Source organism: Aspergillus steynii (assembly GCF_002849105.1).
Source record: "Aspergillus steynii IBT 23096 chromosome Unknown P170scaffold_2, whole genome shotgun sequence".
Classification (NCBI taxonomy): domain Eukaryota; kingdom Fungi; phylum Ascomycota; class Eurotiomycetes; order Eurotiales; family Aspergillaceae; genus Aspergillus; species Aspergillus steynii.
Window position 1 is genome coordinate 5,984,795 of NW_020194399.1, and position 19,831 is coordinate 6,004,625.

At 53.3% G+C, this 19,831-nt stretch overlaps 8 protein-coding genes across 8 annotated transcripts; 4 read left to right on the forward strand and 4 right to left on the reverse strand.

The window, feature by feature from the left end:
- Window positions 1–141: 141 nt before the first annotated feature.
- On the reverse strand, window positions 142–1,236 carry P170DRAFT_508077 (class I SAM-dependent methyltransferase; the record flags this gene model as incomplete). Its single annotated transcript, XM_024854532.1, has 1 exon — window positions 142–1,236. One exon carries the CDS (start codon window positions 1,234–1,236, stop codon window positions 142–144), a length of 1,095 nt encoding a protein of 364 aa, XP_024708763.1.
- A 313-nt stretch (window positions 1,237–1,549) lies between these two features.
- On the forward strand, window positions 1,550–3,675 carry P170DRAFT_400708 (MFS general substrate transporter). Its single transcript, XM_024846341.1, has 3 exons — window positions 1,550–2,122; window positions 2,205–3,088; window positions 3,152–3,675. The coding sequence occupies exons 1-3, from the start codon at window positions 1,744–1,746 to the stop codon at window positions 3,476–3,478; spliced, it is 1,590 nt and encodes a 529-aa protein (XP_024708764.1). The 5' UTR covers window positions 1,550–1,743; the 3' UTR covers window positions 3,479–3,675.
- A 410-nt stretch (window positions 3,676–4,085) lies between these two features.
- P170DRAFT_435094 (uncharacterized protein) lies at window positions 4,086–5,680 on the forward strand. The gene has a single exon (XM_024848857.1). The coding sequence runs from the start codon at window positions 4,128–4,130 to the stop codon at window positions 5,634–5,636; it is 1,509 nt and encodes a 502-aa protein (XP_024708765.1). The 5' UTR covers window positions 4,086–4,127; the 3' UTR covers window positions 5,637–5,680.
- A 359-nt stretch (window positions 5,681–6,039) lies between these two features.
- Window positions 6,040–7,709, reverse strand: P170DRAFT_130862 (uncharacterized protein). The gene is made up of 3 exons (XM_024842410.1): window positions 7,492–7,709; window positions 7,269–7,436; window positions 6,040–7,175 (listed from the first exon to the last, which is right to left on the reverse strand). The coding sequence occupies exons 1-3, from the start codon at window positions 7,514–7,516 to the stop codon at window positions 6,154–6,156; spliced, it is 1,215 nt and encodes a 404-aa protein (XP_024708766.1). The 5' UTR covers window positions 7,517–7,709; the 3' UTR covers window positions 6,040–6,153.
- Window positions 7,710–13,256: 5,547 nt separating this feature from the next.
- Window positions 13,257–16,400, forward strand: chsG (chitin synthase class III; the record flags this gene model as incomplete). Its single annotated transcript, XM_024843765.1, has 6 exons — window positions 13,257–13,343; window positions 13,450–13,963; window positions 14,045–14,406; window positions 14,457–15,303; window positions 15,365–16,194; window positions 16,263–16,400. 6 exons carry the CDS (start codon window positions 13,257–13,259, stop codon window positions 16,398–16,400), a joined length of 2,778 nt encoding a protein of 925 aa, XP_024708767.1.
- A 515-nt stretch (window positions 16,401–16,915) lies between these two features.
- P170DRAFT_435097 (NEDD8-conjugating protein UBC12) lies at window positions 16,916–18,372 on the forward strand. The gene is made up of 4 exons (XM_024848858.1): window positions 16,916–17,327; window positions 17,399–17,489; window positions 17,603–17,892; window positions 17,971–18,372. Exons 1-4 carry the CDS (start codon window positions 17,307–17,309, stop codon window positions 18,121–18,123), a joined length of 555 nt encoding a protein of 184 aa, XP_024708768.1. The 5' UTR covers window positions 16,916–17,306; the 3' UTR covers window positions 18,124–18,372.
- Window positions 18,373–18,742: 370 nt separating this feature from the next.
- P170DRAFT_130952 (uncharacterized protein) lies at window positions 18,743–19,279 on the reverse strand. The gene is made up of 2 exons (XM_024842411.1): window positions 19,223–19,279; window positions 18,743–19,149 (listed from the first exon to the last, which is right to left on the reverse strand). The coding sequence occupies exon 2, from the start codon at window positions 19,047–19,049 to the stop codon at window positions 18,777–18,779; it is 273 nt and encodes a 90-aa protein (XP_024708769.1). The 5' UTR covers window positions 19,050–19,149; window positions 19,223–19,279; the 3' UTR covers window positions 18,743–18,776.
- P170DRAFT_473326 (cytochrome c oxidase subunit VIIa) lies at window positions 19,070–19,645 on the reverse strand (the record flags this gene model as incomplete). Its single annotated transcript, XM_024853025.1, has 4 exons — window positions 19,070–19,149; window positions 19,223–19,258; window positions 19,448–19,490; window positions 19,619–19,645. 4 exons carry the CDS (start codon window positions 19,643–19,645, stop codon window positions 19,070–19,072), a joined length of 186 nt encoding a protein of 61 aa, XP_024708770.1.
- Between the last annotated feature and the right edge of the window lie 186 nt (window positions 19,646–19,831).

The following is a 19,831-nucleotide window of genomic DNA, read 5'->3' on the forward strand; positions in this document are numbered from 1 at the left end:
TACGTTTCCTTTTTTTCATGCAAGTCAATACTGTTATCCGTTGTGTTTATATATATTGGAGTTTGGATCATGATCACAATAAGTGTGTTTGGGATTTGTAACGGTTCTAGACATGCCAACTAACTAGTGCCAACTATTCTACTAGACTAATGATGCAGTCGTGACAAGAAGACTGGTGGACTGATAGATGGCCTCTTCGCAGTCCCCGATCTCAAAATCAACGCCAGTGAAGCCAGTTTCGCGCATCACCCTGTCCCAGACATGCGTGGGTGCATTCGGGCTGGACTTTCGATTATCTTCACTCAGCCACCATCCCTCAAATAGACCGAAGATTAGCTGCATGTCGGTCACATCGCGCGTGGTCTCCACAAGGAACAACTTTCCGCCCGGCTTCAGCAGCTGGCGGACATGCGTCAATGTCCGGTGCAGGGACTTGGTGGCATGCAGTACCAACGACGCGACGACGAGATCATACTGGCCGGGCTCGAACCCTTGGTCCTGCGGGTTGCTCTCGATGTCGAGTTTCTGGAAGTCCATATCCGGAGCCCATGCCGCCAGCTTCGACTTGGCTGCCAGGAAGAATCCCGCAGAGATGTCGGTAAAGGTGTATTCCGGGTACCGGTCCTCGTCCTGCTCTTCGATCACTGTGTCGAAGGACTGCAGCACGATTTTCGTGGCGCCGCCGGTGCCTGCGCCGATTTCCAGGATTCTAGCGTCCGGGCGGGCACGCGCGTACAGCTCGACGGCTCGTCGCAGATGTTTGTAGCTGCGGTCCTTCAATTTCGGATACTCCATATAGTACCGGTTCAACAGGTTGTCTTCCATGACCAGCTCCAACGGGGTCATCTCGTCTCGGAAGATCTTCACCAGGTTCTGGCCCACGCGCACCGTGAGGCGTGCGGACACATTCTCCGTGGCTTCCAGATACTCCACGAGCCCGCTTCGCACCTGGGGGCTCTCTTTGGCCCAGGCTTCGCTTCCCGGGGCGATGGCACCACCGTTACCCAGCTCGATGGTCTCGAGCATCCAATCGTACATCACTCGGCGGTGCCATTCCCAGTCGTCTCGGTCATCATGCTTCAACTGCTGAACCGAGTCCACGACAAAATGAAAGGCTGCATGGACCATGGCCTCTTCGAACTTGGTCTCGGATTCAGTCAGATGGATCTGGATCGAGTCTTTGAGGGCAGGAAGGCCTTGCGACCACGCATCGTCGGGAACCGTGATTGCTGACATTGTTTCACGTGAGGATAATCACGCCAGCCTGTATGGGTTCCGTCCATGTTTAATTCCTCGAAGATATAGCCACCTTTGCAGTCATTCGCTCTGACTGCTAGTTGACTCCGGATCTGACTCCGGAAGCTTGGCAGATGCCCCTTGTCGATCCGCTAAACTGCTTCAGCTCTGTCTATCACGTCATCAACCAATCCCATTGCGCTGGGCAGACAACACAGACCCAGGGGTTTACTTCCGCTATTTGTGGCACCATCCGTATCATCCCTGCAGTCGGCCGGTCATGAGTTGTCCCGCGCTTACAGTGAAAAGTATCCGAAGTTGCAAATCTGTCCGGGTTTAGTATGAATCCCCCCGACTCGCATATGTATCCGAGGGCTTAATAATTTTATGTCCTAGCTAGCTGGCTAGCTGGCTAGCTGGCCAGCTCTTTACGATGCTATACATACTCGCTCCGCTACTGGTCGTCAAATCGATTGGACTCAATTTCGTTTCTCAACTACTCAGACCATGCAATCCTTCCGTCAGTATCGCCGCCTGCGGCAGCAGGTGCAAGAGGACCTCGCCTACTCTCGACGGGCGAGCCTGCCCTCCGACAGCGATGGCAAGAAGGTTGCGACAGAGAAGCCTGAGCTAGTTGACCCAGCCCTTGTGCCGGGTGTCACCGTGTCGAACTCCGATGATGGCAGTCCCGTCTACGTGGTAGGCTGGAAAGAGAACGACCCGAGTAACCCCCTGGCATGGAGTTTGCCTCGGAAATGGGTGGCGATGGCTACCTGCTGCTGTATCGGTATTGCTTTGACCATTCCCACCTCCGTCGAGGGTCCTACACAAGAGGCTTTCGATGCTCATTTTGGCGTCAATCCCATGGCGGGATCAATGTCAACCGGTAAGGACATGCCCGAATCCCCCTTCCCTTCCTCCTTCGAATTTGGATTGCCAATTGGCTGACTTTGGGCATCAACTTGCAGGCATCTTCCTGATCGGAGTCGGTGTGGGCTCGCTGTTCTCCGGTCCCTTCTCAGAAACCTTTGGTCGGAACATTGTCTACGGGGTCTCCATGATAGTGGTCATGTTGTTCATCATGGCCAAGGCACTGGCACCCAACTACGGCGCCGCGCTCGCCTTCCGCTTCCTCTGTGCCCTTTTCGCGGCGACCCCGATGACCGTGGCCGGCGGCACCATTGGTGACATCTGGACCCCCATGCAGATCCCCTTCGGCCTTCCCTTGGTCACGATCTGCGCCTACGCCGGCCCTATCCTAGGTCCCGTCATTGGGGCTTACACGCCGGAGATCGGCTTCGAATGGGCCGACTGGATCTCGATGATCATCATCGGCGCCATCCTGGTCTTCGTGTTTTTCGTCCAGCCCGAAACCTACAGTCCCACCCTCCTCGAGTGGCGCGCAAAGCACCTTCGCAATCTCACGGGCGATGACCGCTACCAAACAGAGCATACCGCGTCGTCCGCCAGCTCCCTGGGCTCTCGTCTGCTGACCAACATGTATCGACCGTTCGTGATGATCTGGACGGAGCCCATCATCCTGATCTTCAGCTTCTACCTCGTCCTGCTCTACTTTGTGCTCTTCACCTTCCTCAACGGCTACCCCTACATCTTCACGAAGACGTACAACATCTCCACCAGCATGACCTTTATCCTGTGGGTTGCCATGATGCCCGGCGTCTTCGTCGCCATCGCCATGGTCCCCTACATCTATCACCTTACCAAGAAAGCCGCCGGAAAGGCCATCGCCGCCGGTAAGCCCTTGCAGCCGGAAGTCTCGCTCTACTGGGCGATGGCAGGAGCCTCGATCCTCATGCCCGTGGCTCTGTTCTGGATGGCCTGGACATGCTACGTAAGTCACTCCCTCTTTTCCCTTTCACCCTCTTAACTCATCACTAACGGAAACCCACCCTAGAGCGACATCAGCATCTGGTCTCCCATCGTGGCTTCCGGCGTCTTCGGCTACGCCCTAGTCTGCATCTTCACGACAACATACATGTACATTATCTTCGTGTATCTTCAATTCGCCGCCTCCGCACTCGGCTTCATGACCTTCGCCCGGTACATCATCTCCGGGGCCCTCAGCCCGGCGTCCATCAAGATGTACGAGAACCTAGGCCCGCATCTGTCATTGACCATTGTGGCCATCATCGCGTCTGTCATGGCCCCCGTGCCGTATTTGCTATATGTTTACGGTCATAAAGTCCGGGCCATGAGTAAGAATGTGCAGAATAAGGCATAAGATACCTAGCTTCTGTGTCCTGGAGGAACTGGCTGCTTGGTTGGTTTTCCAGGCAGACAGATAGGGGATGAGATGAGGATCTCTTTCTAAATGGGCTTTTGGACTGTTTCTTCCTATTCCTATGTGTGGCTTTGTTGCTGCTCGTGGGATTTGACTACTTGGCGCTAAAAATACCTACTTAATTTCTATTCTTTTTCTTGCGTTCTATTCTCGCTATTCTTTTTAGATTAAGATAAATGCGACACATAGCTCTCCCGTCCTTCAGAATTAGCTCTTATTAGCTTACTCAGATGGTGCTTTAGAACTTAGAACTTGAAGTCCCTTGTATACTCCGAACACCACATACACAACTCGGCCCTCCAGAGTTAACTGCTGAGCCACCGTCAGATCCAGAGTCAGCAATGCATGCATGCATCATTAACTCCGAATTAACCCCCAGAACTCTGCTTGGTTCATTCATCTGTTGGTCTATCTCTTGGGGTCGATTTTCCTTGGATTTTTAATTCCATTTAATTGCATAAAAAAGGGTAGCAAGAGGTAGGAAAAAGGCCTCCATATAAACCAGACCCAGGCATAGACTCCCCCGCAGGTCCTGGTTCTAGTTCCACTAGCTCTATTTTCCTACTTGATTCCTCCACAATTATTCTCAATGTCTTCACCAGAGGAAATCCACATCCCCGTCAGCCTACTGGACTACATCCCGCCTCGCAACTACGTGCGCCTTCTCTTCCCACTCGCCCTGAAGCCTGCAGTCGAGTACGGCGTTGTCTTCCGCGATCTGCAACTCGCCCTGCACAAGACCTTTGTCCAGGAGCCCTGGGCCAGCGGGAAGGTGTTTCGGCGCACGAACCCCGACGTTCCCGGTCAGCTTGAGATTCGGTTTCTGTCCGTCTATCATGAAGAGGGTGCTGATCAGGGGCCTCGCCAGCTAAGATACCACGAGCTCGAGACGGACTGGTCCTATACTGAGTTGCAGGAGAGCGGGTTCCCGACGGATGCGTTCCCCGATGAGGAGCAGTTCCTTTTTGATGCGCCGCGCGTAGGGGATGTGGATGGTGGAGGCGCGGATATTTTTCTGGCCCAGGCGAACTTTTTACCTGGGGGGCTGTTCCTGGCGGTGACAACTTCTCATGCGGCGACTGATGCAGCGGGGATGCTGGATCTGGTGAAGTTGTGGGCGGAGAATTTTCGCGAGCTGCATGGCCGCGACGCAGGGGGTGTGGTTGCGCCGTCGCCCTTCGATGCGCGGGATAGGGACCGCGGCCTTCCTGAGAGGCCCTGGAGCCAGGGAGAGAAGGAAGGTGTGCAGCGGCGCAACGACGGGGATGACCCCTGGCTCCGCGCCCTGGTCAGTCTGGATTCCGATTTCCCCGGGGAGTTTGCTCCGGGGCACTCGGCAACGGCGAGCCGCGAGGACGGCCGCGGACGCATGCTCAATCGGGTTCTATTCCTGTCCGGCCAGGACCTGGCGGCGCTGCAGACCGAATGTGCCGCCGAGCCGCTTCCCCCCGGCGAAGGGGCCCTTTCGGCCAGTGACGCTGTGAACGCATTCCTGTGGCGAGGGCTGTTGCGGGCGCGCGCGGCCGCCGCAGAGGCGCGAGGGGCGGCGCTGGCCGACGAGCTCTCGGTGTTCGAGTCGCCCGTCGACGTGCGCGGGCTCTGGGCGCCCGACTTCCCCGCGCACTACCTGGGCAATTGCTTCCTGCTCAACACGGCACGGCTGCCCCTAGCGGATCTGATCGCGTCGTCGACCGGGCTGGGTCGTATCGCACGGGCGCTGCGCAGCGGCGCGGGGAGCCTGGACCAGACGGCGGCGCACGCGGCGTACGGGCTGCTGCGGTCTGTGGGGGATGTGTCGCGGGTGCGAGGGCGGTTCGTGGAGCGGATGGACTCGGCGGATCTGCTGGTATCGAACGTGATGTTTTTTTCGATGGAGGATTTGAACTTTGGCGATCGCTACTTTGGCAATGGCGGGGTGGCGCACAGGCTGCGAGTGCTGCACGCGCAGTACGCCGACTCGGTGAGGCTGGCGCATATTCTGCCACGGAATCCGAACCACGGGGGCGTTGAGCTCAGTGTGAATCTGTTCGAGGATGAGATGCCGTATCTAGAAGAGGACGAGGAGTTCAATCGGTATGTGGTGCCGATTGAGGTGTGAGGGCCTGGTTTGGAGCATGCATGTGTTGATGGTTTCTGGGACACCTGTATAGAACAAGGCGTAAGTAGATTAGAGTAGATAGCGTTATGGAACCACTTACTCAATGCGGATCAAGTACGCACTGGCTAGTCAACCGTAATCAAATACTCACTGAGCAAGCCCCTACCCTCGGTGGAATCGAGAACAGGGATCCAATGTTGACGTACAATGACATACAACCATGCAGGGAGCAAAGCAATATACGCAAGATATTCAAGAGATCCAAAGACCGTTCCTTATTCCTTATATAGATCAAAAAGAAGCACTGTTGTTCATAGATACAAAGAAGCGAATAACCAAAGAAAATAAGATAAACATAGCTTCTATCAAGGCAGTCGAGATAAAACCGACTAACCAGCTTCCTTTTTGCGCCGATCACAAAAATAAAAGAAAACGGGCCGGGGGGTTATAATGAAGGAATGAAGATATAAATAATGTAAAAAAAGAGAAGGAGTGGTATATTGCTTGTTCACTTTATTTATTTAACCTCGTTCGCGTCGGAGAATGGGCTCTCGACGCGAGGGGGAGGGACTCTGCTGCTGCGATTCGACCTGGTACCATCGTTGGTCTCCAGGTGAGACGACGTTCGTGACGTCCGTGCATCGGCCTCTGTAGGTTGGTCCGTGAAAGGACCTTGGTTGGTGGCGGGCGAATCCTCGATCACGGTCGGGGCTCGCGACTGCGATTCAGGTTGGGCTGACTCGCTGGGTTTGGCAGTGTTGGAGGCGGAGGTGGATTTGTCGTCTTCGTCTTCTGACGAGCTGGCATCAAACCCGGAGGCGGATTGGTCGGTTGCTTTATTAGAAGCAGAGGATTGAGAAGTCGAGGCGCTCGGCTCTGATTGCTCGGAGATCGTCTGGACTGCGGGTGGCTTGGTGTCGTCCTTCTTGACGTTCTTCTTCTTCGAAGATCCCCTGACCATGACCGGTTTGGCCATCATAGTCCGTGCCACGATCGAGCTGTTGGCATTGGCCTTGGCGAGTTGAGCCTGCGTGATGGCGGGAACGGCGGGGGCGTCGGGCGCCGCCTGGACCGCCTGCGGCTGGTCGTTAGGTCCGTTATGAATGCTGACGACCGCAGCTCGAGTACGCATGACTTGTTGCGCAGGCATGGGGCTGACAATGGCGTTGTTGCGGTAGATTGTCGTGGCAACGCTGCTGCGAAGGCTGGGTGCAATGCTTTGGCGTTCCTGCGTCGTCATGTCGGACCAAGACGAGTCGCGCAAGTCCCCGGGCATAAAGAAATGCTGATCCGGGGCAGCACCGGGGAGTGGGGGCACTGGAGGCACGAGCGGGGTCTCCGGAGGTGATCGGTTGGTGACGCCGGGGATGTAGGCGATCTGGATGACGTTGGATGCGCGGGTGAGGACGGTAGAAGCGATGGAATGGGTCGACTTTCTTGAGGGGTTGGCAGAGCCCGATGGCGCCGTGGACGATTTTTCGCCGTCGGCGGCCGCTTGTTCGGCATACTCCTTGCGCTTCTTGCGAATGAAGAACCACCACACCAAGAACGTAACGATTGCAACAAAGGCGACACCACCGATGACACCACCCGCGATGGCGCCCGCATTGGTTCCTCCCCCTGACGAGCCACCCCCGGAGTTCGAGCTGTTCGCAGATGTCGGAATACATTTCGTGGTCGCACACTGATCACAAGACTGGCTGACCATGGTACAAGTGTAGCCATCTTCGCAAGAGGGGCATGCCGGCGCTGACTCGGAGCATTTGACACATCGTTTGAAGATGGATCGTGAGGAGAGGGCTTTGGGGGGTCGGTTAGCAAAACATAAAGGATGGGTTCGGACGAACAAGCATACCGTTAGGAGAAAAGGAGGAAGCCATGATGAATGATGAGGATGATGAGGATGATGAGAAGGATGAAGGATAAGGTCGAGGATGCAAAGAAGGTTGAAAGAAAAAATCGAGGTCGTAAGAGGAAGATGGGCCGATAAAAGAGAGCGACGAGCCGGTCAACGGCGAAAAGAGCGTGAAAGAAGACGATTCCAAAAAAAGAGAGTGGGATGCTCGAGCGGACGTCAAGTCGTGAGCGTTATCGCTAGATCATACAAAATGGGATATCCAAAAGCAACGGTCTTTATTGAAGCGAGTGAACGAAAGAGTTGCTGAAGTGGCCGAAGGAATCGCAGACAATGGTCATAGTTCGAGAGGGCGAGATACTGCAGTCGAGAGTCGCTCTAGGGATCCTTCCAGTCAAGCGTGTTGGCGAGTCACCGCGATGGACAAGTCAAACCCGGGACATTGATAGGCTGCTTCACGGCGTCGGGTAAGTCGACAGTCGGGAGTACACGCGTTGCGGCTGCCAGGTACACCGCCGTGACAAAGAGGCTCAGGGGAAGGATATCGGGAGAGGATATCGTCCGCCAGAGACAGTGGATATCAACGGAGGGAGGTATAAAAGAGGGGGATAGAGAAGAGAATGAGGGAGGAAGGTCAAAGGAAAGGAAGGAGGAATGAGGAATGAGGAAATGAGGAACAGGACGGGACGGGATGGAGAGCAGATGATGGTGGGTTGCGGTGGAGTGCGGATTCTGGAGTCCGGCCCTTTTGGCTTTCGCTTCGCAGCCACGTCCGTATGCCCACCGCGGATGTCTTATCGCCACGCCATGCACGGGGGCGTCAGCAAAGGAGTTCGGATTAGTAGGTATACTTAGTACGGAGGAAGAGGATTGGTGATTATGGTCAGACATCCAGGAAGACATCGAAGAAATTGCTCGTTTATTTACTCTACCCCCTCGCCATCCGTGGTAAACATTCCTCCTTTTTTGGTACTTCCCAAACACTCGCCGGAAAAGGTAGCGGTCCTGCTACCACAAATAGTAAGTCGGTCCGTGGTACCTGGACCGGTGCGACCAAGTAAGGATGACACCAATACTCGGACTTCGAGTGTCGAACACTTGAGGACCGCACTTGAGGACAGGAGATCCGATGCAGATACTTTGTACAGTGCATTCTGCCCGTCATCCTGAGGACGCCCCTGACATGGTTGAAGTTCCTTGCTCCGGACAGGAGGACGACGGAGTAAGAGAGAACGCAGTAAGGCACCGAAGTGCGTGGCGGGCGTGGGCGTAAGCGGCCCCTGGTCCAGACCAGCCCACGTTCCTCCGGGAGATTACGCCGGCCCCCCGCCGCCCAATCAGCGCGCCAGCCACACCTCCCCGTTGGCCTCAGGCACGGCACGGATATTTTCTCCCGTCTCGATTATGTTTATTCTTGTCATTTGGATGATTGTCTGCAGGGTATCTCTTCGATAATAACAATAATATTAGTCTTCATTCTCAGTGTCTGTGCGACCTCATTTCTCTACGCTGTAGTCCCGTGATAATCTATCCCTACTATGTAGTCCTTCGTGAATTACCTCAGTCCCGTGGATCCTCTGGTCGCTGTAATCAGCCGCGCGTCATCGAGTCTCGATCTCATCGACGTTTACAAAGACTTCGACGGCCCCGACGGCGCACAAAGAGGTGGCATGGCCTGTCTTTACTCCGTGGGCTGCACCACGCCCCTCCTGTCCACGGTGCACAGGGCACTGCGCTGCGCTATTCTTCCTGGTCCCCAATTATTGAGTATTGACACGCCTAGCACGTCCGCATGGAGAAGAATCGAGATTCTTGCGCAGTAAAGCTGAAGAACCTCTGCAGTCTAAACAGAACCGAACCCTAAGATTTGAAACTTGAAAGGGCCTCAACCCCATGGGTCGTCCACGGTTCCTGGAAATGATCGTGTTTCAACAGTCGATCAGGGCTTTTCCGCCCCGCAGCTGCCTGAGGTTGCACTGGTTTGGTTATTGCCGGTCTAGATCTTCTTCTCATTAGTTGGCTCGGTTGGATGTTGTTAGATTTTACTCTGCCAAGTAGGATGGACTGTCCGTGGATATTTTTACTTTGATAATTCATTTAATTTGTTCTTGGCGACAAATATCTACCATCTGCTATTTGATGTGGTTGTGGAAGTACCGTCCAACGATTATATATTTCTGCCCCAAGAATTCGATCGGATTCAACCGCCAATTTACCACACAGACTTTAAGAATTGTACTGATATATCCTCGACAGACATTGTTCCACCTTCCCAAATTGTATACGTTAAAAAGAATATTTATTCACACCCTTACCCAGAATAGCTGTAGGCATCATCCAAACACACAAACAAAACAAACCGCCACATTGGCAATGGAATATTAAGCAATCATCATGACGTCCATGTTGCTTCCCACATATTGATTGCATCATCGCCACCCTTGTTGCGGCCGGATTCCGATCCGAAGCCCTTGCCTCGCCGCCTGGTCAACAATATATTCACATTCGCGTATGGAGATTGATCGGATGCATCGAGTAACTTCCCGCTCCATGCTACTGCGGACTGCAACAGGCTACGTAGAGGGTTACATGCGTGGTAAACGTGGACGGACGTGGCATGGACTGGACTGTGTACACTGTCATGCGCGACTGGACGGTTGCGAGTTTGTGGGAGGGGATACTACGTAGGTAGTGTTGGTGTTGTTGGAAGTACATACACATTTCATTGCAAGTCCATCGTCATTGAGGATAAAATGACGTGGAACATCCCACCTCAGACCAGGCTAGACTCAAGCCAAGCATCGAGAAAGTTTCCCCTGCACCGATTCTGTAGGAACGGCGAGTCGGAAATTTAATCCTGCCAGGTACGCGACGGAGGAATCCACTCGGAAGGGGCAATGGCGAATGCTGAGGCGGCGTGCAGAGACAAGACTGCGGTTCTGCCTGTCAACGTGGACTACGTCTGGTCTGTCCCCGCTTCGTAGTACGGATTCTTACTAGGGGATGTTCCCAGTACATACTACGAATTACTGCTGTAGTCTGTACTCTTGCGTCCTACTCTCTAGGCACCAGGCAGAAGTGAATGATGCAGATGCAACGGCTGATCGTCCTCCAGAATCGACAGCTCCGATAATCCCAAACGCGACAGGGATTATTGCCGTATTGCATTCTTTGTGGCGATGGAATCTGGTTGCCGTTGCGATCCCCGAGGATCAACGGATGATCCTAAACGGACGCAGGTAGGTAATTGATCCTTATTCTGGCGAAGGCGACCGGATGATGTCATGCAGGAGATTGGACGGAGTATGCTCGCCACCTCCCTAACGCATCTCTGTGTCTGACGACAAAACTGGTCCTCCCCAAAGGTGTTCGGCGCACAGTGCAGATGTTTTTTCCCGCGAGGTGGTGACCGTGGTACACTACCCGGACTGTCTTGGATAGCGGCCTCCCCCCGGGGCTAAGAATAGCAATGGAAAACAACTAGAAAGACTAGCTAGTCTTCGGTGGCAGTGATGATCATCAGCCTCTCCTTAAACTAGACCCGACTACTGCTTAGCTTGAGCTCCGTTCCAAACCTTCCGTAAATTTGGAACTGGAGAGACCTCGAAATTCGGGACTTTGCTGGGCACGACGGGAGTCGAGAGAGGCAGGAAAAGACGAGCGAGGCGTCCGAGAGGGAAAGAACAAAAAAAGTGACCCCAAGATCTCAAACAAAGACAGGAGATCCTCGACGTCCTCATTGGCAGGCGAAGCTGAAACGGCGGACCTGAACGGTGAGCATGACCGCTTGACACCGCAATAACCTTTTGACGGTTTGGCACACTTTTTCCCATCGCACTTTCGGGACTAGCGGCTGGCGGTGGCGCCGCAATTGACCAACGGCCGTTAAACACGGTTTGCAGAGTGGGGAAAAGGCCTCCCCACAAGGCTATATTTGGCTAGTGGGGGTTTGCCCTTCCAGCAATCGGGCGGCCCCCCCGCCCCCTGAAATTATCGTATGGGTATTGTGGCTGTCACGTTGGATGTCGGACAGAGCGCGTACCGTACCGTGTTCCATCGACAGAGTACGGAGTATCGAGGAGAGGATAGGACAGTACGATGCATATGGATGAGGTGATGCTGATATCAACATGCACGACTTGCATCACTCCCGCAGCCTATTGGTAGTTTAATCACAATAAACATAATAACCACCCGGTGGAAGCGCGGAGAACCGGGCAGTCATGCTGGCCAGGGATAGGTAGTATGGGCGTTGGAATGAGAACAAAGAATGAGATTGCTTCCATGTATGAAGGAGCGCTTCCTTGCCGCGAGTCAGGCCCCGGATGGAGTCGCGTAATGACCGTACCATCGACGATACCGATGGGAGACTCCAAGGAAAGTCGAAGTCGAGGACATCGCCAGGGTCTCCCATTATCCACCCCGGAGAGACAGGCCCATCGCACCGCCCTCGGCGTACAGACGGAGTATTCCGACCTGCTGCGACTCATCCTCAGCGGTATCTGCGGTCAGCTGGAGGTCAGACATCACGATGACCCAATGGTGCCGACTGTCGATCGTTCTGCGATTGCCACTGGAGGAGAGCTGGGAAGAAAGGGAAGGCTGGCAGACGGTAATCGGCCCCTTGTATTGGTTTTACCGCGTCTGGTACGGGACGAGGTATTCTCGGGGGTAACACCGTATTGTCCTTACTTGCCAGGACCTCCAATACGCAGTAGGACGTACAGCGAAGATCGTTAAGGGGGAGGGGGACGTTGGGGAAGCTTCGGCAGGATTGGCATGCCGTGGACCACACGGAGTATAGGAGTATACTGCGAACCTCCTCTGAGCACCCTGAATGTTGCATATCAGATTCATGAGCAGAAGATCCTCTGTCGACATCGTAGCCCTCGCCCATCGTCAAAAATACCGGCAGGAGGCTGATTCCCTCGCATCTCCACCGGCGCGCTCACTATGCCGGCGCCGTCTGCCAGCTGACTCTAGTCTGTCTAGTCGCTCCTCCATCCTCAACGGGGGAAAGCTGCTTTCTTTGGCCATTGGATTGGATTGGATAATTCGTATTTGATTTTTGGTTTTTTTTTTTCTCGATTTAATTTTTGGATTTTGGATTTTGGATTTTGGATTTTTATTATTTTTATTTTCATTTTTAATTTCTTACTTTTTTTTTTTTTTTACTGAGACATCTGTCCGTATCGTTCGCTCATATTTTTTTGATCAGTATTGTTTGAACCCTTTTACCCTTCCTTTTTCCCTTCCCCTTTCCATCTTCTGCCCCTCCCAGCTTCAATCCGGGAAACCTCTTCTCGACTTCTCTGTCGCTATACAGAGAACCGTTCCTTTGGGAGTAGCATTCATTTTTGGAACCGGGGTTGCCCGTCGAGTCGTCTTTCTCTTTGAGTTTGCGGGCTTCCATATTAGCTAGCCCTGGCGGCTTCTTCCACGTTCCTGCTGTGCCCGCGCCCCCCTCCAGCTTCGCCTTTCCATTATTCCTGGCTCCTTTGATTTGGGGTCCCTTTTTATTTTTTTTTCTGCCTCTTCCTTTTTTCTTCCCCATTCTCTTCTGTCTCTCCCTCTTTTTGCTTCCCGCAATTTCTCGAGGTCTAGTCGGCCTCGTTTATTGTTGACCGACCATCCAACTTTTTTTGCTCGGTCGTCGCCCTTGCTCCCTATTCTCCTGATACCCCCTTTCCGTTCTTCCCTTGCTTTTCGAGCTCGTGTTGTCCTCACCGTGCTGAGGCCATCGCCTGTGAAATAACCCTGTGAATATGGCCTACCAAGGCACTGGCAGTCAGTCGCCTAAGTACGAGGGAAATGGTCACCAACTTCAGGATCCCCCCCATGGTGCTTCTCCGGTAGGTGATCCCGTGCTGATCGGCGAGGCTTGTTGTTATTTTCTTTTTTCGCTCGCTTCCCTCCCATTCGCGACCGGAATCTGACGACTTTTTCAACGCAATTTAGTACGGCGATAACCAAGAAGAAGAAGCCTCGAGAGGTTTGCTGTCTCATCAGCAGGGCCCGTTCTCCGGTCCTTTCGACGACCCTCACCAGCGTGGCTTGTCACCGGGACCGCGACCCACCTCGGGCTACAGCCTGACCGAAACTTATGCTCCCGACGCGGGTTTCCAGGATCCCTACAGCGGAAACGGCTCGGTTTACTCGGGCCATTCGGGGGAGAACGCAGCAGCTGCCTTCGGTGTTCCCGGTCGTGTGGCTTCTCCCTACGCTCGGAGTGAAACTTCGTCCACGGAGGCATGGAGACAGCGCCAGGCTCCCGGCGGTAACGCTGCCGGTGGTGGTGGTGGCGGCGGAGGTGGCGGCGGTTTGCGACGTTATGCCACCAGAAAGGTTAAGCTGGTCCAGGGTTCCGTGCTGAGTGTCGATTACCCCGTGCCCAGCGCCATTCAGAACGCCATCCAGGCTAAGTACCGGAACGATCTCGAAGGTGGCAGCGAGGAATTTACGCACATGCGATGTGAGTGCAAGACCCTCTGAGCGGGATGCGGATGGTGATAAGCTTGCGACAACAGCTAACATGGAATCTTTCGCCGACCAGACACTGCCGCAACGTGTGATCCCAATGATTTCACTCTTCACAATGGTTACAACCTTCGACCTGCGATGTATAACCGTCACACGGAATTGCTCATCGCCATTACATACTATAACGAAGATAAGACGCTGACCGCGCGTACCCTGCACGGTGTTATGCAGAACATCCGTGATATTGTGAACTTGAAAAAGTCTGAGTTCTGGAACAAGGGTGGTCCCGCTTGGCAGAAGATCGTCGTGGCCTTGGTGTTCGACGGTATCGATCCTTGCGACAAGGATACCCTGGATGTCTTGGCTACCATCGGTATCTACCAGGATGGTGTCATGAAGCGTGATGTCGACGGCAAGGAAACTGTGGCCCACATTGTATGTGATACATGCGGCCCGAAGAGCGACCACGAGCTAACAGGTACCAGTTCGAATACACGACGCAATTGTCTGTTACTCCCAACCAGCAGCTCATCAGGCCCACCGACGACGGTCCTACTACCCTTCCCCCCGTGCAGATGATGTTCTGTTTGAAGCAGAAGAACACCAAGAAGATCAACTCTCACAGATGGCTCTTCAACGGTTTCGGCCGTATTCTCAACCCCGAAGTGTGTATTCTTCTCGATGCCGGTACCAAGCCCGGCCACAAGTCTCTGCTGGCCCTGTGGGAGGGTTTCTACAACGACAAGGATCTCGGTGGTGCCTGTGGTGAAATTCACGCCATGTTGGGTAAGGGTTGGAAGAACCTGATCAACCCCCTGGTTGCGGCCCAGAACTTCGAGTACAAGATCAGTAATATCCTTGACAAGCCCCTTGAAAGTTCGTTCGGATACGTCAGTGTGTTGCCTGGTGCTTTCTCTGCCTACCGATTCCGGGCTATCATGGGTCGCCCTCTGGAGCAATATTTCCACGGTGATCACACCCTTTCTAAACAGCTGGGTAAGAAGGGTATTGAGGGCATGAACATTTTCAAGAAGAACATGTTCTTGGCCGAAGATCGTATTCTTTGTTTCGAGCTGGTCGCCAAGGCCGGCTCCAAGTGGCACTTGACCTATGTGAAGGCCTCCAAGGGTGAGACCGATGTGCCCGAAGGTGCTGCCGAATTCATCTCCCAGCGTCGTCGTTGGCTGAACGGTTCCTTTGCCGCCGGTATCTATTCGCTCATGCACTTTGGTCGTATGTATAAGAGTGGACACAACATCATCCGCATGTTCTTTTTGCACATTCAGATGTTGTACAACGTTTTCCAGACTATTCTCACCTGGTTTTCTTTGGGTATGTATTCTCTTTCAATCATCGACTTTGTGGGGACACCGAGGTTCTAACTGGTTGACAGCGTCTTATTGGCTTACTACTACCGTTATCATGGACTTGGTCGGAACTCCCAGCAAGAACAACGGCTACAAGAGTTTCCCCTTCGGCAAAAGTGCTACGCCCGTTGTTAACACGATCGTGAAATACGTTTACCTCGGATTCTTGCTGCTGCAGTTCATTCTTGCGCTGGGTAACCGTCCGAAGGGTTCGAGGTACTCGTATCTCGCCTCCTTTATCGTGTTCGGTATCATCCAGATCTACGTCGTCATCGATGCGCTGTACCTGGTCGTCCGTGCCTTCAGTGGACAGGACGGTATGGATTTCGACACCGACCACGGTATCGGACCGTTCCTGAGTTCTTTCTTCGGATCTACCGGTGCCGGTATCATCATCATTGCCCTTGCTGCCACCTTCGGTCTGTACTTCGTCGCTTCGTTCATGTACCTGGATCCCTGGCACATGTTCACCTCGTTCCCTGCCTACATGGCCGTGCAGTCGTCTTTCATCAACATCCTTAACGTCTATGCGTTCAGCAACTGGCACGATGTCTCGTGGGGTACCAAGGGTTCCGACAAGGCCGATGCGCTGCCTTCCGCCAAGACGACAACAGAGGAAGGTAAAGACGCGGTAATAGAAGAAATCGATAAGCCCCAAGCGGATATCGACAGTCAATTCGAGGCCACCGTGAAGCGCGCCCTGACTCCTTACATCGCCCCCGTCGAGAAGGAGGAGAAGTCTCTGGATGATTCGTACAAGAGTTTCCGTACGCGGCTGGTTACGCTCTGGATCTTCAGCAATGCCTTGTTGGCCGTTTGTATCACCAGCGACGGTGTTGACAAGTTTGGTTTCACGGTACGTGCATCAATCCCCACCGGTCTTCATCAGACTTGCCAGGAAACCCCCGACTAACTCGTTTGCAGAATGATGCTACCGACCGGACATCGCGATTCTTCCAGGCTCTCCTGTGGTCCACGGCCGCCGTTGCGCTCTTCCGTTTCATCGGAGCCTGTTGGTTCCTGGGTAAGACCGGTATCCTGTGCTGCTTTGCCCGGCGGTAGAGGGCGAAAGGGAGCCTCTTTTGTAATGAGAAAAAAAGGGTGCCTGCCTGGTCGAGACGTTGTAGGCACATTTTGTTGCAATTTTGTATTCTACATACGATGCCCGTTTCTTTGTTCTTGTTCCATTCTATCTTCATTATTCTTCCTTCTCTTTTTCCTTCACTTCTTTCTTCCCTTTTTCTTTCTCTTTTCTTTTTTCTTTCCTGTTCATCTGCTCATACTGACATGGTTGGATTTACGCGGTTGACAGGGCCGCAGGCACTTTGATGTTTAGTAGAGTCTTAGCGGTTAGAATAACTAGGATGCATTCATGGCGCAAGAGGGCCGCGAAAGGAACAAATTCTTGGACCGATGGTCAACTATTATCTTCGTAATTATCGTGTACCCAGTAGACATCTTCAATTCATTCTCCGGTCAAAAGCAGGCATCCGGCGGAGTTGCCGCCTTGGGAGGCGGTGACGGGCAGCCCATGGCGTCAGGCTGCCTTCTGCTTCTCAGGTGTTCGTCGCTGACTGGCCCCGTCCTTTTTGCATGCGCACACGCCTTTGACTCCTCGAGCCTCCGTCTCTTCCCCTGATCTGGCTGCTGCTCTTCGTCCGGAATTCTGTCGCTATCGCTCCCTGTATCCTCCCTTCTCACCTCGCGCCACTGCCTTTTTCTGCCACCGTTTGGAGTGGAGAAAACCCATTCACTGCCGCTCCACTGCTCTTGGACCCCGCAGGTCTGACGCTGCCGGCGCTTTGCTCTTCTTCCTACTTGACATCACCTGTGAGGATCTTGATCGTCTCTAATATTGAGGTTGGTTTCTGGAGAGACCTCCTAGCGGCTGTCAGCTTGGCTCGGTACTTTTTTGTCGGCACTTCAGGTCAAAGAACGGGGTCGCGTGGCGACGTTTTCAAAAGCAACATGTTGAAGATATGGTCTATGGTTTGTTTCTCTTTTTCTGGTCATGGGGTATGGAATATGGGAGTAGAGGCAGAAGCTGATCGCGTCACCAGAAACAAAAACAGCAACAAGCTGAAAATGCCGAAGGCGCCGCTGGGAAGAAGAAGAAGAAGGTCACGGCTGCTCAGCTGCGCGTGCAACGAGGTACGTCTCCCCCCCCCCTGCATTACTGCATTACATCGCAGAGGAGTTCCAATCCAAGCAGATTCAACTCTCATGCGGTAGAGAAAGCAAGCACATTGACATGAACCGTCTAGACCTCAACGAACTCACCCTCGGCAGCACGATGAAAATGTCCTTCCCCAACCCGGACGACATCCTCAACTTCACCCTCACCATCGAGCCCGACGAGGGCATGTACAAGGGCGGTGCCTTCCACTTCAGTTTCGCCGTCAACCAGAACTTCCCGCATGATCCGCCCAAGGTCAAGTGTTCGCAGAAGATCTATCATCCGAATATCGACCTCGAGGGGAACGTGTGCTTGAATATTCTGCGCGAGGACTGGAAGCCGGTGTTGAATTTGAATGCGGTGATTGTGGGGATGCAGGTGGGTTTTCCCCTATCTTCCTTTTACTTTGTTGCATGTTGGTGCTGTGTGCGTGTGCTGATGATTTCTGTTTCATAGTTCCTCTTCCTGGAGCCCAACGCCTCTGATCCCCTGAATAAAGAAGCCGCCGATGATCTGCGTCAGAACCGGGATGCGTTCAAGCGGAACGTGCGCACGTCCATGGGTGGAGGAGCCGTTAGGGGCGTGCCGTATGAGCGTGTCATGAAATGAGATTGAATCGATACCGCATGTCGCAACGGCATGGCAATGGAGACAGGCAGTACCAGCCCCAGCCCTCGGTACTGTGGATAAGTCAGTCAGTCAGTCAGTCCGGCCTGAACTGAACGAACCGACTGGTCTGGCCTGATGGCATTAGAATTGAATCCGTGGCGAATATCGGATATCACGACTAGTTGGATTGAACTGAAGAAGGAATGGGAGGAAAGGAGCAGATCCTAGGGTCTGGTGCATTTTTATAACTGAACTAATTAGCGACTGGATAGATTATTTGTTCACGAACGCAATGAATATATGGTATGGTGATTCTTTTTCATACATGGTTTATTCATAGATATTTCCCTGGAGTTGGTTGGTGGAACGGTCTATAGGTACTTGTCCTGTGTCTTTGCGGTGTCTGAGCTGCAGCATATATTCATGGTTTATGCCCAGCTCTGCGTCAAGAGATATATCCGCACACAATACACTCTCCACTTCTACAAACCTACGAGAACTCAGACACACAACAACAGTACCAGTGATAGCGAAGGAAAAACAGCTATATATACAGCCAATCAACATCTTAAAACACAGGACTAAACCTAAGCGAAAAAAATAATCGAAACACACCCACTACCCTACCAAACCCACCGACTGACCGACTCGATTCAGCTAGAGAAAACAAACTTGAAATTGAACCTAACCCAGACCCAGACCTCGATCCAGATCCAGATCCAACGCGATATACATATACACAAACATATAGAACAGTATTCACTTTGCCGACAACAACCACCGCTCTTTCTCCGAACAGGGTATGTATGTATGGTATTGAAATCCGGAGACACAGCGGGATAGATCATTGTCTTGGATCGAGTTGGACAGAATGCATCATGCGGTATCGAACCGAGTATCCGACAGGGAAGGTAGATGCGAATCATGCATGCTGGTAGGAACGAATCTAAGCGGCCTGGGAGGCGCGCTCCTGCTCGAGACGGGTGTAGTAGACGTCACGGGCGCGGACGCGGGGGAGGTGGTATCCTATTATTGGAGGTGTTAGAGGTTTTCGGAGAGGGTTGAGGACAGGGACGGAGGGAGGAGGGAAGATACGTACCGTACCACCAGAGGTAGCCGAAAGTGGTACCGAAGCCTGGAGGGATGGGGTTAGTTTCTATTTTGATTGATGTGCGGAGTAGATTCGAGTGGGTTGGGTTGGGTCGTCAGGGCAGAGCGAGAGTCGAAGCTGAGAATCCTTTCTGGTGGATTGACTTGGATTGGATTGCCTGATTCCGGACCTGCCGCGACAAGACCCGGGCTGAGGAACAGGATCACGACTCACCGAAAGCAGTGCTCAGGTCAAGGACCAGGCTGCGGCGGAGCATCTAAGGAACGTCAGTTCATGTCTCTGCTATATGGTTGGAATTGACGTGGGTTGGCGTGTGGATTCCGATCCAGCTCGAAAATCCATCCGCCCGTCCAAGAGCGGAAACATTCGGGTGTGGGAACGTACGCCAGTGATAGGGGCGACACCGGCCATTGTGAAAGATGGAAGGGAGAGGGCGACTCGAGAGACGGATCCGAGGCGATTGCAGCAGAGAGTGAGCTGCGTTGGTGGTGGTGGGGAGTGGAGGTGGAGAGCAGGAGGGGAGAAAGTGATGATGTTCGACAAAGTCGAGGTGAAGCTTTCCGCGCACGTAAGCGACCGCTGTGAGTGGCCTGATGG